This window comes from Aotus nancymaae, unplaced genomic scaffold (genome assembly GCF_030222135.1).
Source record: "Aotus nancymaae isolate 86718 unplaced genomic scaffold, 86718_ANA_hifiasm-v0.15.2.pri h1tg000030l, whole genome shotgun sequence".
Taxonomy (NCBI): domain Eukaryota; kingdom Metazoa; phylum Chordata; class Mammalia; order Primates; family Aotidae; genus Aotus; species Aotus nancymaae.
This window is the reverse complement of record NW_026988443.1, coordinates 3,393,249-3,407,252: the sequence shown is the minus strand read 5'-3', so window position 1 is coordinate 3,407,252 and position 14,004 is coordinate 3,393,249. Positions and strand designations below refer to the sequence as shown.

The window sequence follows — 14,004 nt, the reverse complement described above, 5'->3', positions numbered from 1 at the left end:
TAACTTCTAACAATTTGAGGAGTGCTTATTCGAGAAAAACAGCTGAATCACAGTAAACGGAACAAGCTTTGTGATATTTTAACTTGCTTTACACTCATCCCTTTCTCTCAAGTTCATGGTAGCTTGAAAACCAACAGCCTCATAAGCCAGTAGCTGTGAAAACCGGTAGCCTAGCAACCTTGTAGCGGGTAGAAAAGGATTACTATCCTTCAAAAGCCCCATCCCCAGAGAACTGTCCCTGTCTGGCAGTTCCTTGGAAGAGCTCCATATCCTTAATTAACTTAACTCAGAGAACACTCTGTGAGAACAGTTTTATCCTTAGGACACTTGCCAGAAACAACCAGTGGCAATTGTTTAGCACTGCAGCTGCCTAGGCAATGATACTAGTTGGGACTAACGAGAGGCTGACCAAAAACTTAAATGGAAAAACTGGGAAATGAGATATTCACAGGGGCTTTGAAAAGCCTTCACATACACCTGGGAATCCAAAATTTCATGTGAACGTGCAGGTTCTAAGTATGTCCAGGACAGACCCAAGAAGGCCCAGAAGCTCATCTTTGGCAGACACAGGCTCTGCAATAGCAGGAAGTGAAGGCTAAGGTACAACTGCAAACCATCCGCCCAAGTGTGAAAGGCCCACTTCAATACTTACATAAGAACCCCTTGGGCAAAGAGTGGGAGAGCTACTGTCCAAGTACTTAAGGAAATCTCTCGTCACTAGCTGACCGCTAAACAAACTGAGCAACTTCAGAGGTCACATATTAACAAATAACACAGACTTTACGGGATGAAACCAGAAAGTCACTAAACAAATAGCAACAACAACAGCACAAACAAAAACCCCTTAAGGGTATATTATTCAATTATATATCAGATTATATTTAATATAAATATAATATTCTAAATATTCAGTTTCAACAAAAAAAAAATAGGAGACATAAAAAAGTATGGTGTAAACACAGTAAAAGAAAGAGATGTCAGCTGGGTTCAATGGCTCATGCCTGTAAGCCCAGCACTCAGGGAGGCCAAGGCGAGCAAATTGCTTGAGCTCAGGAGTCTTGAGTCCAGCCTGGGCAATGTGGCAAAACCCTGTCTCTGCAAACAAATTAGCCAGCCTGGGTGGTATGTGCCTGTAGCCCCAGCTACTCGGGAGGCTGAAGCGGGTGGATCACTTGACCCTGGGTAAGGTCGAGGCTGTCATGAGCCATGAGTGTGCCACTGCACTCCAGCCTGGGTAACAGAGCAAGATGCTGTGTCAAAAAAGAAAAAGAGAAGTCAATGGAAACCATCCCTAAGGAAGACATGTTGGATTTATTAGACAGAGATTTCAAATCGGCTATTAGAAATATGCTTTTAAAATATTCATAATATAAATTTTTATATTTATATTACAAATATGAATATTATTAATATCAAATTGGCTACTATAAATATGCTTTCAAATATTTATAATCCGTGTAATGCCACAGCATGGATTAACTTTGAGAACACTATGTGAAGTCAGTCCATTATAAAAAAATAAATACTGTATGATCCACATAGATGAGGCACATAGAGTAGTCACTCATAGAAACAGAAAAGAGAATGGTAACTGCCAGGGACTGAGGAAGGGAGAAAGAAATGAGGAACTGCTGTGTAATAAGTATACGGCTTCACTTTAACAAGATGAAAAAGTTCTGCAGATTGCCTGTACAACAATGTGAATGTGCTTAACATTACTGAACTGTACGCATAAAAGGGGTAAAAAATGGCACTTTTTCTGTTATATGTATTTTACTAAAATTAAAAAAACTAAAAGAAATTAGGTCTAAAGAATTACAACAAAGTATGAGAATGATGTCTTGACCAATAGAGAATACAAACAAAGATAAATAATAAAAATTTAAAAATAGAAATTTTGGAGTTGAGAAATACAGTAATTTGAAGGAAGGTAGGATTCGAGGAGAAGAAATTAAAAGAGAGGAGCTTTGGACCACATCATTTCCTACAAGGGGCAGTCAGTGAACTTTGTTCTTCAGCCAAGGTACAAAAGAGGGCCCTTTAATCTCTTCCTTTGGCTCTTAAAAGCAGCAGGAAATTCATTAATCAGATTCACTGAAATGCTTTTAGAACAACTGAAATTGCTCAGATGTCCCTTTCCTTTCTGTACAAGGATATGGTGTATGTACTATACAACTATAAATGTATAGGACTATTACATAATGTGAAATATAACATATAAAATATAAATATTAGTCAATGATATTAGTGAACATGTGTAAGAAACACTGAGATGATCTTGCAGGATTTCACCTCCCTGGAACTCAGCCCCTTACTACTGTTTCAGCTTTCCTATCACCTCTGCCAGCCAACTCCATCTTCTTGGGAACCTGGCCTCCCTACTGCCTGCTTTATGACATCATTCTCTCACCAAGCCTACTGCCACCTGGTAGAATCTTGGGGTAGATTTGCATCATCACAAGTGGCCAGTGAGCAGTGTGACCAGTAGCCTTTATACTGAACACACGCACTCCTTGGCTTCAGTCACGCAGACATCCACTAGGATCGTCTCTTCATCCCTTGTATCTACAGTTGATGTTTCTTCTTCTCTGACCATGTCAGGTAAAGAGAGAAACTTTCTTGACGGTTTTCCTTTGACTTCTTTCCCCCTAACTTCAGATTTCTTTACCCGTATAGTCCCAAACAGCTTGGAATAACAGGGAAGGTTATTCCTTCCCTCACTAGAAATGGTTATTCCTTCCCTCACTCATTCCTTCCCTGCACTAGAAATCTAGAGACCTCATTTCACTTTTGCCTTTGACATTTACTAGCTGTGTGACTTTAGAGGACTCTTTTCTTCTCTCACAAAATCTGTTCCCTCATCTGTTACATTAGGATAATAGATTGGTTATTCCTTCTGGCCCCTTTCTTTTCTAATGCTGAGTCTTAAAGGGCACACGTAGAGAAAATGAAAGCAGACGCTTTTTGAGTGTGTCTCTTTCAACAGAAACAGAGGGAAAACCTAAGTGGCGTAGAAAACTAGCAACATATTCTGAGGTGTTTCATGTGTAATAGTCTCCCTCCACTAATATTTCAACTTCACTATTTTAAATTCAGTGATGTTTTAAATACTCAGCCAGTCACGGTGGCTCACACCTGTAATCTCAGCCCTTTGGGAGGACATCTCCCTAACTAATATTTCAACTTCACTCTTTGATATTTAGTGATGTGTAGTGATGTTTTTAATATTCAGCTGGGCACGGTTGCTCCCGCCTGCAATCTCAGTGCTTTGGGAGGCCGAGATGGGAGAAACACTTGAGCCTAGGAGTTCCAGACCAGTCTGGGCGACATGACAAGACCTCATTTCTACAAACTTTTTTAAAAATCAGCCAGGTGTGCGGGCATGCCAGCTACTCAGGAGGCTGAGGTGGGAGGATCAGTGGACTGTTTAAGCCCAGGAGGTTGAGGCTGCAGTGAGCCATGTTCGCACCACTGGACTTCAGCCTGGGTGACAAGGTGAGACCCTGTCTCAAACAAACAAAAGTAATATTCACGTTTTGGAGATTCCTATCTGAACTAGATGGAAAGAGAAAATGAAGACTACTGGGTTATAAGGAGGCAAGATATCCTAGGGTAAGGAATTTGGCATTTTAAATGAAAGAAGAAAGACCGGGTCCCCTACACTTACCCTTGGGATATGCCCTGGAGAATGACACAATGATTTAAAGAGCAAAAACTACACTTTAAATTTTAGAAGAAAAGCAGAAAGACAACAGAGCAAAATCTACTCTGAATAGGGCAAAATGAAGTTGGTTTTAGCAAATGCTTAGATCAAGAAACTAGGAAGGAAACAGGCTAGAATAAAGTATCCCTGGAAAAAGCAGCTTATCAGAAGTCACATTCAGTTGTTTTATTTCTTTTGCGTTTTTGAACAGAGATGACACTTGGCAGCATTTAATATCAATATTTTAGAAATGTGTTTTAGGAATGATGCTTCCAGGCCGAGCACAGTGGCTCATGTGGCAATCCTAGTATTGTGGGAGGCCGAGGCGGGCAGAACACTTGACGTCAAGAGTTAGAGACAAGCCTGGCAAACACGGCGAAACCCGGTCTCTATTAAAAATACAGAAAGATAGCCAGGTGCAGTGGTGTCTGCCTATAATCCCTACAATCAAGGTGAGTACAAACAGCAAGAAAGGAGAGGATTAAACACAGTATTGAAAGGGAGGGTCAAATCGATAGCTGAGTGGTAAGTCCATGGATAGGCAGAATTTAAGTCCTGAGACTTCAACCACTATTCTTGGGCATTGCTCTCCATTTTCAGAGTCTATCTAAGAACACCTTTTCAGTGGGAAAGTTGAACACTACAATGGCCATCTATGCCACACAGAAGAGAGTCCCAAGAGATGCCACACTTTTTAGTGGCCTGGCTGATCAGTTCCCCTGCACCAGCACTCTGTAACTTCCTTCCCTAATCTATTACTTTAGCGTCTCTGGAAGGCACTTCAGAACTCTTATTTTCGCAGGGACATTTTGATTTTCCTTAACTTACAATAGGATTTAAGACCTTGTGCTTACAGATCCTCTCCAAAACAAACAGGCTCAGAATCTGGGCTTGCTTATGTATTTCACGAGGAAGGGCTCCACTCTCTCCCCTAGTATATGGTGTAAAGGGTGTTCTTTTTCCCTCAGGAGAGTGGAGAGAATGGAAAGGACCCCGTATGAGAATATGAGGCTTTATAAAACATCTCCTATTTAAAAATCACTTTCGCTTTTTATTTGGCTTACAACAACCCTATGAAATCCAAAGAAAGCCAAGAAACAATCACATCAAATGATAACCAGTAAGAGAACAGTCACTGCCTATCCCCTAATGCAGGGTCTTGTCCATGGTCATGAAGAAGAGCTAGTAGAAATGCCTTGCCCACGTTACAAAGCTATCCAATTGCTGCATCGGTGTGTAGGGGGAGCATCTCACTTACCAGGGACTGACTTCTTCCTTGATTCCTTTGTAGTGATGAAAACTTCCCTGGGGATGGATACTTCCCTGGGATTGCAATCTCCAAGCCAGACATTTTGTCTGGCACGAACTTCAGAATTCTCCAAGTCCTGCGGTAGCAGAAATACCCAGATACTTGAGAGTAATGCAACACCTGACCTTGGCGACATTTCAACGACAGCTCCAGTCCAGAGTCCAACTAATCTCTTGACACTGTCTCCGGCTCCAAGCCAGGACAAAACCGAGAATAAGAATTTGGATGAGATTAAAACCAAGCTTTCAAAGCCTCTAGATGCCTACCAGTTCCCAAGAGAAAATCAAGAGCCTCCACTGCTTCCTTTAGAAATCCCTGATAGCCACCAGCTTCTGTCCTGCATTGATCCCCTTGGCCAAGAGGAGCAGCCTGGTTCCGAAAACACCAATCTGAGAAAGAACAGCCTGAGTCTTGAGGGCCAAGGGATACTTGAAAATGGGATGGAGTCTAGCAGTGATCCTGCAGACATCACTACATTGGTGGAGGATACTCCCCTCCCCTCCAGCTTCAGTTCCTTACAAGAGCTTGACCAACCCTCTGCAAAGAAAGCCAAAGATCCCAGTGCCATCGAGGTAAATCAGGTGCAGGAAAAGTCAAGCGTCAGAAAGGGTCACTCTCATCAAGTCAGGAAGAACGAGCATAAAGCTGCCGAGCCTATCCAGGGTGCTCCCAAGGCCAAAATCCAGCCAAAGGACACAGAGAGCCTATTACAGGGAGAAGTGACTGTTCGCGGTGCTACCGCCAGTGACGGCGCTTCTGTGAACAAGAGCAAGCATTCTAGCAACAAACGTCACAGACCTCACAACAAACCTCACGCATCCAGCAGGAGCAGCACAACTAAGAGGCACGGGCAGGAGAAGACCAAAAGGAGCAGAGAGAACAGCTCCAAAAGATCTGAACACAGTGAGGAGTCAGGGACCAAAGTCAAGGTAGAAGAGAAGCAAGCCATTCCCAATATGAAGCGCAAGAAAGATCAACCTGAGCTTAGCCGAGACACCTTCAAAAAGCCACGAAGCTCCCTGGACGTGCACGTGGTAGAGTCCATGCAAGTTTTCCATGCACTGGGGAAAAAGACCGACAAGAAAACTGGATTCTCTTCCTCCCGGACTCTGGGAAGCTCAAGCAACACCCAGAACCCTCGGCCATTCTCAGCTCTCAAACCATGGCTGGATACCCAACGTGAGGGGAAAGGCCCGGAGAAAACTCAAGTCAAGGCCCAGAAACTGGATGATAGTGCTGAAAAAGAGTGTCCATCTCCATCCCAGTATGAGTTGCCACCACCTGGGAAGGTCAAGTTGATACCGTTGCCCTTTCTGACCCTGGACAAACCTCAAGTTCGACGTGTTTCTCGGCGGCCACACCCTCCGGCCTCACGTAGGCCTGCTGTGGCTTGCCCTGCTCCACCTGGTTCTACTAAGTCAGCTCAGTCGACTGCAGTCAGTCTGTCCCAACCGGCTCCTACCAACACATCTCTGACACGTCCTGCCAGACCAGCTCAGCCAATTTCGACCAATGGAACCCAACGCGGTTCAGCCAATCCTAACCAGCCTCCTACTGCCTCTCAGTCTGCTGCTTCTAGGCCAGCATCCTACAAAATACCATGTTGCTCTTCTTTCCAGCGGGAGCCTGTTTCCACTGCTGTGACCAATCTCCAGTCACTGGCCAAGCCTCAAAATCAATTTCTAATCCAAGACTTCAATTTACAACCCAGGCCACGGAGTACACCCGACATCTCTGGGCCAGCAGTGTCAACGCCCATCACAAAAGAGCAGAGGCCAGAGCGTAAGGCCATGAAGAGGAAGCTCAGCAAGAGCGTGAGAATGCTGCCAAATACACCTCTTTGGGAAAACCGCGGTTCTTCATCTAAAGGGAAAAAGATATGTAAATTTCTCAATACTATGGCTACAGAATCTAAGAGGTGCTGAGACTGTTGGCTTGACTCTGGATACCAGCTGCTTTTCCAAATACATAGATACATAACAATTTATTTATTCCGATAACATACTTTTCAAACTGAATAAACAAATCCATTAGGATTAACAGATAAGTAATAAAGAGGCTCGCAAGTTTTGAGATGCTGTTGACTGTGGGTTTTCTTTGGTGGGGTAGGGATCAAAGGCTGCCTTAGAAGGAATTATGGCTGGGCAAGGTGGCTCATGCCTGTAATCCCAGCACTTTGAGAGGCCAAGGTGGGTGGGTCATCTGAGGTCAGGAGTTCGAGACCGGCCTGGCCGACATGGTGAAAGCCATCTCTACTAAAAGTAGCTGCGTGTGGTGGTGGGTTCCTGTAACCCTAGCTTCTCAGGAGGCTGAGGCCAGAGAATTGCTTCAACCCGGGAGGTGGAGGTGCAGTAAGCTGAGATCCCACCACTGTCCTCCAGCCTGAACAATGCAGCAAAACTCCAGCTGAAAAAAAAAGAAAAGAAAATGGAGGAACTAAAATTTGAATGGGAGAATATCAGCAGAATTGAGGAAAGAGGAAGGAACATGGTCCTAGACTAAGAAGGTCAAAAGGGGAGAGATTTCATGGGCTTATACAAACAATCAGAAATGGGGGAAATTGCAGAAGAAAGATGCAGAATCTGAGGTTAGGACTAAAAGAATAAAATTGGGATAGAAGTTGAAGATGGCAGAAGATAAGGCTGGGTGGACCAAAAGAAATGTACAAAATCTCCCATGGATGATGGCCTTATGTCTCATGGCCTATCAGATAGGTGTTTGAGAAAAGAAGATTCAGGTCTCATCTCCAACAGGTTTGGGTTACCTTATACATACATGACCACAGGTGGGAAACGTCAGTGCAAAACAGGGGAATCTACCACCAGGGGAACGGCAAGGGCTCACAGTTCTAGGTGTAGCTGATAACCTGGGGCCCAGACAAGCAAACGGCAGCAGCTTGAAGCTGACCCAGAAAAGACCCTGGAGTACAGATCACCATTGACTCAATACCCATGCACAGGTCAGTGAGATGTACTACTTCAGTTCACCTTCACAACAACACACAAGACCAGTAACACTGTGCCACCTTCCTAGTGAGGTTCAGCAATGGGCTTGGGTCACACTGCATGCAAAGGGGTAAGGCCTGTGGGTCTCAGAAGTCCTCAGCGTTTACGAGCGCCTGTAGACAGTCAACCTGGGTTTGAGACCACAGCATCCGGAGGTTAGAGGCAGACGAACTCAAGCTTCAGGAGGGATTTAAATATTAAGAGGCCCGCCAGGTCCTCCTCCATCCGTTCCAGCACGTGCAACCTTCTCGGCCATCACCATTAACTGAAGTACCAGAGAAAAAACGGCTTGGAGCGTCCATTTTCACAGGATGAGTGGTGGGCGCGCCTGTGCCCTGAGTCGCCCTCCAAAAGCCGCAAGACGCAGTCGCCCAACTGTGTGGAGACGCTGCTTAGTGGGAGGGGACCCCGCCTGAAGGCACAGCGATAGGCAGAAAGGGTTCAGGGAGGTAGGGGGAGGGCGGGATAGGAACGGTGGGGGAAGGGAAGATGAGGGCAGTGGATGGTCTCCATGAGGAAATCAGTGATTTACTTCTTAAAAATTAGTTTCTCATATATAATTTACATAACAAAAAATTCACTGTTCAAAATCATACTATTCAGCAAGGAGTGATCTGTAATCCAGCCGTCTTGGAGGCTAAGGCGGGCGAACCACTTAAGCTCAAGAGATCGAGACCATTCTGGTCAACATGGTGAAACCCCATCTCTACTAAAAATACAAAAAAAAAATGAGCTGGGCATGGTGGCGCGTGCCTGTAATCCCAGCTACTCAGGAGGCTGAGGCAGGAGAATAGCCTGAACCCAGGAGGCGGAGGTTGCAGTGAGCCGAGATCGCGCCACTGCATTCTAGCCTGGGTAATGAGAGCGAAACTCTGTCTCAAAAAAAAAGAAAAGAAAAGAAAAGAAGTTCAACCAGATACAAGAAAAATCTGAACACTAGTACAAATAAGTCAGAAAGTCAATTCAGGATATAAATGAGATATTTACCAAAGAGATAGACATTTTAAAAAGAAAACCAAACAGAATTTCTATAAATAAAAAGTTCATTGAAGGAATTATAAAATTCATTTGAAAACTTCAACAACAGACTAGACCAGGCAGAAGAAAGTACCTCAGAATTTTAAGTTAGGTCTTTTGAATTAATCCAGTCAGAAAAAAAGTAAAAAGAATTTTAAAAAATGAGAAGAGCTTTTGAGAAGAAAGACATTACATAAGACCTCGGAAACTACGAAATCATAGTTATTCCCAGGGGAGAAAAAAAGCAAAAAATTCAGAAAACCTATTTGAGAAAATAATTCAGGAAGCCTTCCCTAGTCTAGCAAGTGATCTAGACATCCAGACACAAAAGGCTCAACAAACTCCAGCCAAATTCATTGCAAGAAGAATCTCACCATAGCATCTAGTCATCAGGCTGTCTGAGGTCAATGTGAAGGAAAAATCCCTAAATACAATAAAAGTGTCTAGTCACTTACACAGGCAAGAAACGACATCAAACTAACAGTGGAATTCTCAGCAGAAACTTTAGAAGCCAGAAGAGACTGGGATTCTATCTTCAAAGTGCTTAAAGAAAATGGTCAAACTCTAATTTTGTATCCTGCTAGTGTAAGCTTCACAAATGAAGGAAAAATAGTGTTTCCCAGACAAGCAAATGAGGGAATTCATCACCACTGGAGTGGTCCTATGAGAAATGCTTAAGGAAGTTCTAAACATGGGAACAAAAGGTTGGTATTCTTTCATTAAAAACACATGAAACTCACAAGTTTTATAAAACAATTATACAAAAAAGGAAAAGAAATTAATCAAAGTGCAACATGACAGAACTCCAGAAAATCACAAAGTGGGAACAAAAAACAAAGAATCTACAAAGCTGGCCAGTTGTAGCTCATACTTGTAATGCCGGCACTTTGGAAGGCCGAGGCAGGCAGATCACCTGAGGTCAGGAGTTCGAGACCAGCCTGGCCAACATGGCAAAATCCTGTCTCTACTACATATACAAAAATTAGCTAGGTGTGGTGGCATGCACCTGTAATCTCAGCTACTCGGGAGCCTGAGGCATGGGAATCGCTGGAACTTGAGAGGTGGAGGTTGAAGTGAGCCCAGATTGTGCTGCTGCACTCCAGCCTGGGTGTCAGAGCAAGACTCTTGCTCAATAAATAAAGAATCTACAAAGCAATTAGATAGCAATTAACATTATGACTGGAACAAACCTCAGGCATCAGTATGAAGCTTGAATGCATCACTTCAAAGATATAAATTGGTGCAACGGACCAAACAACAACAACAATGATATGCCGCTTACAAGAAATCTGCCTTACTGTTAAAGACACATAGACTGAAGGTAAAGTGGTGAGGGGTGGAATTTTCCATGTAAAAGTAAACCAAAAGCAAGCAGGAGTAGCTATACTTATATTAGATAAAACAGACTTTAAATCAACAATAGTTTTTTTTAAAAAAGGTCAGTATATAATGACACAGCTATCAACTGAACAAGAAGATATAATAATCCTAGGTATATAATATACAGGCACCCAAAACTGGAGCACTGGATTAATAAAACAAACACTATTAGACCTAAGAAAAGAGACAGATAGCAATACAATAATAACGTGGGACTTCAACACCCCACTGAGAGCACTAATAGATCACGGAGACAGACAGAAAGTCAACAATGAAACACCGAACCTAAAACAAAATGGACCTAACAGACATTTACAGAACATTCTACCCAACAACCACAAAAGATACATTCTTCTCATTAGCACATGGGACATTCTCCAAGACAGACCAAACATTAGGCCATAAAACAAGTCTCAACAAATTAAAAAATATATCAAAATCATATCAAGTATCTTCACACAACAGAATAAAACTAAAAATCAATTTGAAGAGGAACTCTCAAAAATATACAAATACATGTAAATTAAACACGCTCCTGGACAACTTTTGGGTCAATGACAAAATTGAGAGGGAAATTAGGCCAGGCGCAGTAGCTCACTCCTGTAATCCCAGCACTTTGCGAGGCCAAGGTGAACGGATCACCTGAGGTCAGGAGTGTGATACCAGCCTGGCCAACATGGTAAAACCCCATCTCTACTAAAAATACAAAATTTAGCCAGGTGCAGTGGTGGACTGTAATCCCAGTTACTCGGAGGCTGAGGCAGGAGAATCGCTTAAACCCGGGAGGCAGAGGTTGCAGTGGACCAAGATCATGCCACTGCATTCCAGCCCAAGTGACCAAGCAAGGCTCCATCTCAGGGGGCAAAAAAAAGAAGAGGGAAATTAAATTTTTTGAGGCTGGGCATGGTAGCTCATGCTTACGTCTATTAACTATTCCACACTCTATGTTTACAGGCACACACTCCATACTGTTTTCTATAGAGGTAGTACTACTTTACACTTCTCCCAAAACTATATAAGCACCCTCTTTTCTCCAAATCCTCACCAACATCTGTTATTTTTCTGACTTTCTAAAAATAGCCCTTTTGACTGGTGTAATATGATATCTCGTTGTGGATTTTTCATTTCTCTGATGATTAGTGATGTTGAGCATTTTTCTCATATGCTTCCTGACCATTTGTATGTCTTCGTTTGAAAAATGTCTTTCACGTACTTTGTCTACTTTTTAATGGGGTTACTTTTTGTATTTTGCTGTTGTTGTTGAGTTGTTTCAGTTCCTTGTAGATTCTGGATACTGGTCTCCTGGATATGTAATCTGCAAACATTTTTGCTCATTCTGCAAGTTGTCTGTTTACTCTGTTGATTATTTCTTTTGCTGTTCAAAAGTTTTTTAGTTTAATTAAGTCTTATTTGTCTACTTTTGGTTTTCTTGCATTTGTTTTTGAGGTCTTCGTCACGAATTCTTTGTCTAGGGCAATGTTCAGAAGAATATTTTTCTAGATTTTCTTCCAGTGTGTTTTAGTTTTAGATTTTACATTTAAATCTTCGATCTCTCTTGAGTTGATTTTTTTTTTTTTTTTTTTTTTTTTTTTTGAGACAGAGTCTCAGTGCAATGCCCAGGCTGGAGTGCCATAGGGTGATCGCGGCTCACTGCAACTTCCACCTCCTGGGTTCAAGTGATTTTCCTATTACAGGCATGCGCCACCACGTCCAGATAATTTCCATATTTTTAGTAGAGAAGGGGTTTCACCATATTGGCCAGGCTGGTCTCAAACTCCTGACCTCAAGTGATCTGCCCACCTCGGCCTCCCAAAGTGCTGGGATTACACGTGTGAGCCACCCCACCTGGTCTCTTGAGTTGGTTTTTATAAAATAAGAGAGAGTGGTTCAGTTTCATTCGTTCTGCATATGGCTATTCAATTTTCTCAGCACTATTTATTGAATCGGTTTTCCTTTCCCAGTGTACATTTTGGTCTACTTTGTCAAAGATCGGTTGGCTGTAGATTTTTATTTCCAGTTTCTGCATTCTGTCCTATTCATCTATGTGTCTATTTTTATACCAGTACCGTGCTTTTTTGATTAATATAGCTTTGTATCCCAATGTTAGAGGGAAGTGTTTGGGTCACAGGGGCAGATCCCTGATAAATGGTTTGGTGCCTTCCCCAAGGTAATGAGTTCATGTGACAGCTGGTTGTTAAAAGGTGCCTGGCTCTTCTTCCTTTCTCTCTTGATCCCTCTCTCGCCATGTGACATGCCTGCTCTCCCCTTTGTCTTCCATCATGATTGTAAACTTCTTAAGGCCTCACCAGAAGCAGATGCTGGCACTGTGCCTCTCATACAGCCTGCAGAACTCTGAGCCAAAAACCTCTTTTCTTTATAAATTACCCAGCCTCAAGTACTCCTTTACAGCACAACAAAATGAAATAACAACATCTACATGTTTCATGAATAACTGTTAAATCTGTATTAATTTTCTCTTCTTTTAAACCAATTTTTCAGGTGACTTCTATGAGAATAATGAGAAACTAATATGTACCAAGGTTATTTCTGTTTGATGTAACTTCCTCTAATAAATACTATATTCTTTAAGAATAAAGTAATTGAGAATGCTATGTATTATGAGAAACTTTATAAGGACTGATTATAATATGAATCCTTCTTTGCTTAAGATAATTTTCAAGAAAAAATCTTGCTAGATATAAATTGAACATATATGATACATGGCTACTTAAACACATGAACATTTAGCCTGTTTAGAAACACCCAAGTATGAAAAATTAAATACATGGAACATTTGTGTCTTTCTTGGCAAAAGGTAGGCAAAAAGCAGAATAAAACTAATTCCTCAACCTAACAAATACCCTAGAAAGGAAAAGGGCAATTCAGAAAATACTAATAACATGCAGAAAAACAGAAGGAGCATTCTTTTAAAGAAACAATTCTCATACTTTATAGGTAAGTGACTGAAACCATAAATGTTCCTCATCTAACACAGATTGATCAACTCTAAATCTCACCTGCTTTTTCAACTCCCGGCTATTATTTAGTCTCTTTAACTGCCAGTTAAGACTCCACAAATACAAAGACAACTGTTCACAGACCAGTGCTTCTGGGCCTATTCCAGAAAGCTCGATACACTGGAGGTTTCTGCCTGTTTCGAAGCTGGTGGCCCAAACTTACTTTTCTTCTTGGCAGTAACTCCAAGTTCCGCCTTATTATTATTATTATTATTCTGTCTCTCGTGCTTGAATTAGGAAAGCTTTATTTTTAACATTAAAAATAACTCCCACACTGTATTACTTGAAGTTTCTAAAACAACTGTTTTGTTTTATACTCTAATTTTAAATTTATTTCTTAATGAGAAACTTTTCATTACTAAGCTCCATTTGAACTTTGCGCTATGAAAACTTAACACAGACTCTTTTGTAGAAATTATTTTTTGGTTTGGTTGAGGTCATAAACACCAATTCAGGACACCTAATAATTATTCTACTAAGGGCTAGAGAATGGTTGTTGCTTACTTAAGGGTATCTCGTGAGGTAAGAGCCAACTAGAGTCCATACCTGTGCCTCTAGTAAAGACTACACCCA

The 14,004-nt window shown here is 41.9% G+C and overlaps 1 protein-coding gene across 7 annotated transcripts in view; it reads right to left on the bottom strand.

Annotated features, from left to right (window-relative positions):
* The window catches only part of LOC105710574 (lon protease homolog 2, peroxisomal-like), a 66,286-nt gene that overhangs the window by 50,234 nt on the left and 2,048 nt on the right, over nt 1-14,004 (bottom strand). For 6 of the 7 annotated variants that reach the window (XM_064383022.1, XM_064383021.1, XM_064383023.1 and 3 more), the window contains exon 2: nt 4,962-5,088. The exons of the other annotated variant lie outside the window; for it this stretch is intronic. In XM_064383022.1, the coding sequence (XP_064239092.1) occupies nt 4,962-5,088 (127 nt within the window). The remainder of the gene's footprint in view (nt 1-4,961; nt 5,089-14,004) is intronic. 7 annotated transcript variants of the gene reach the window in all.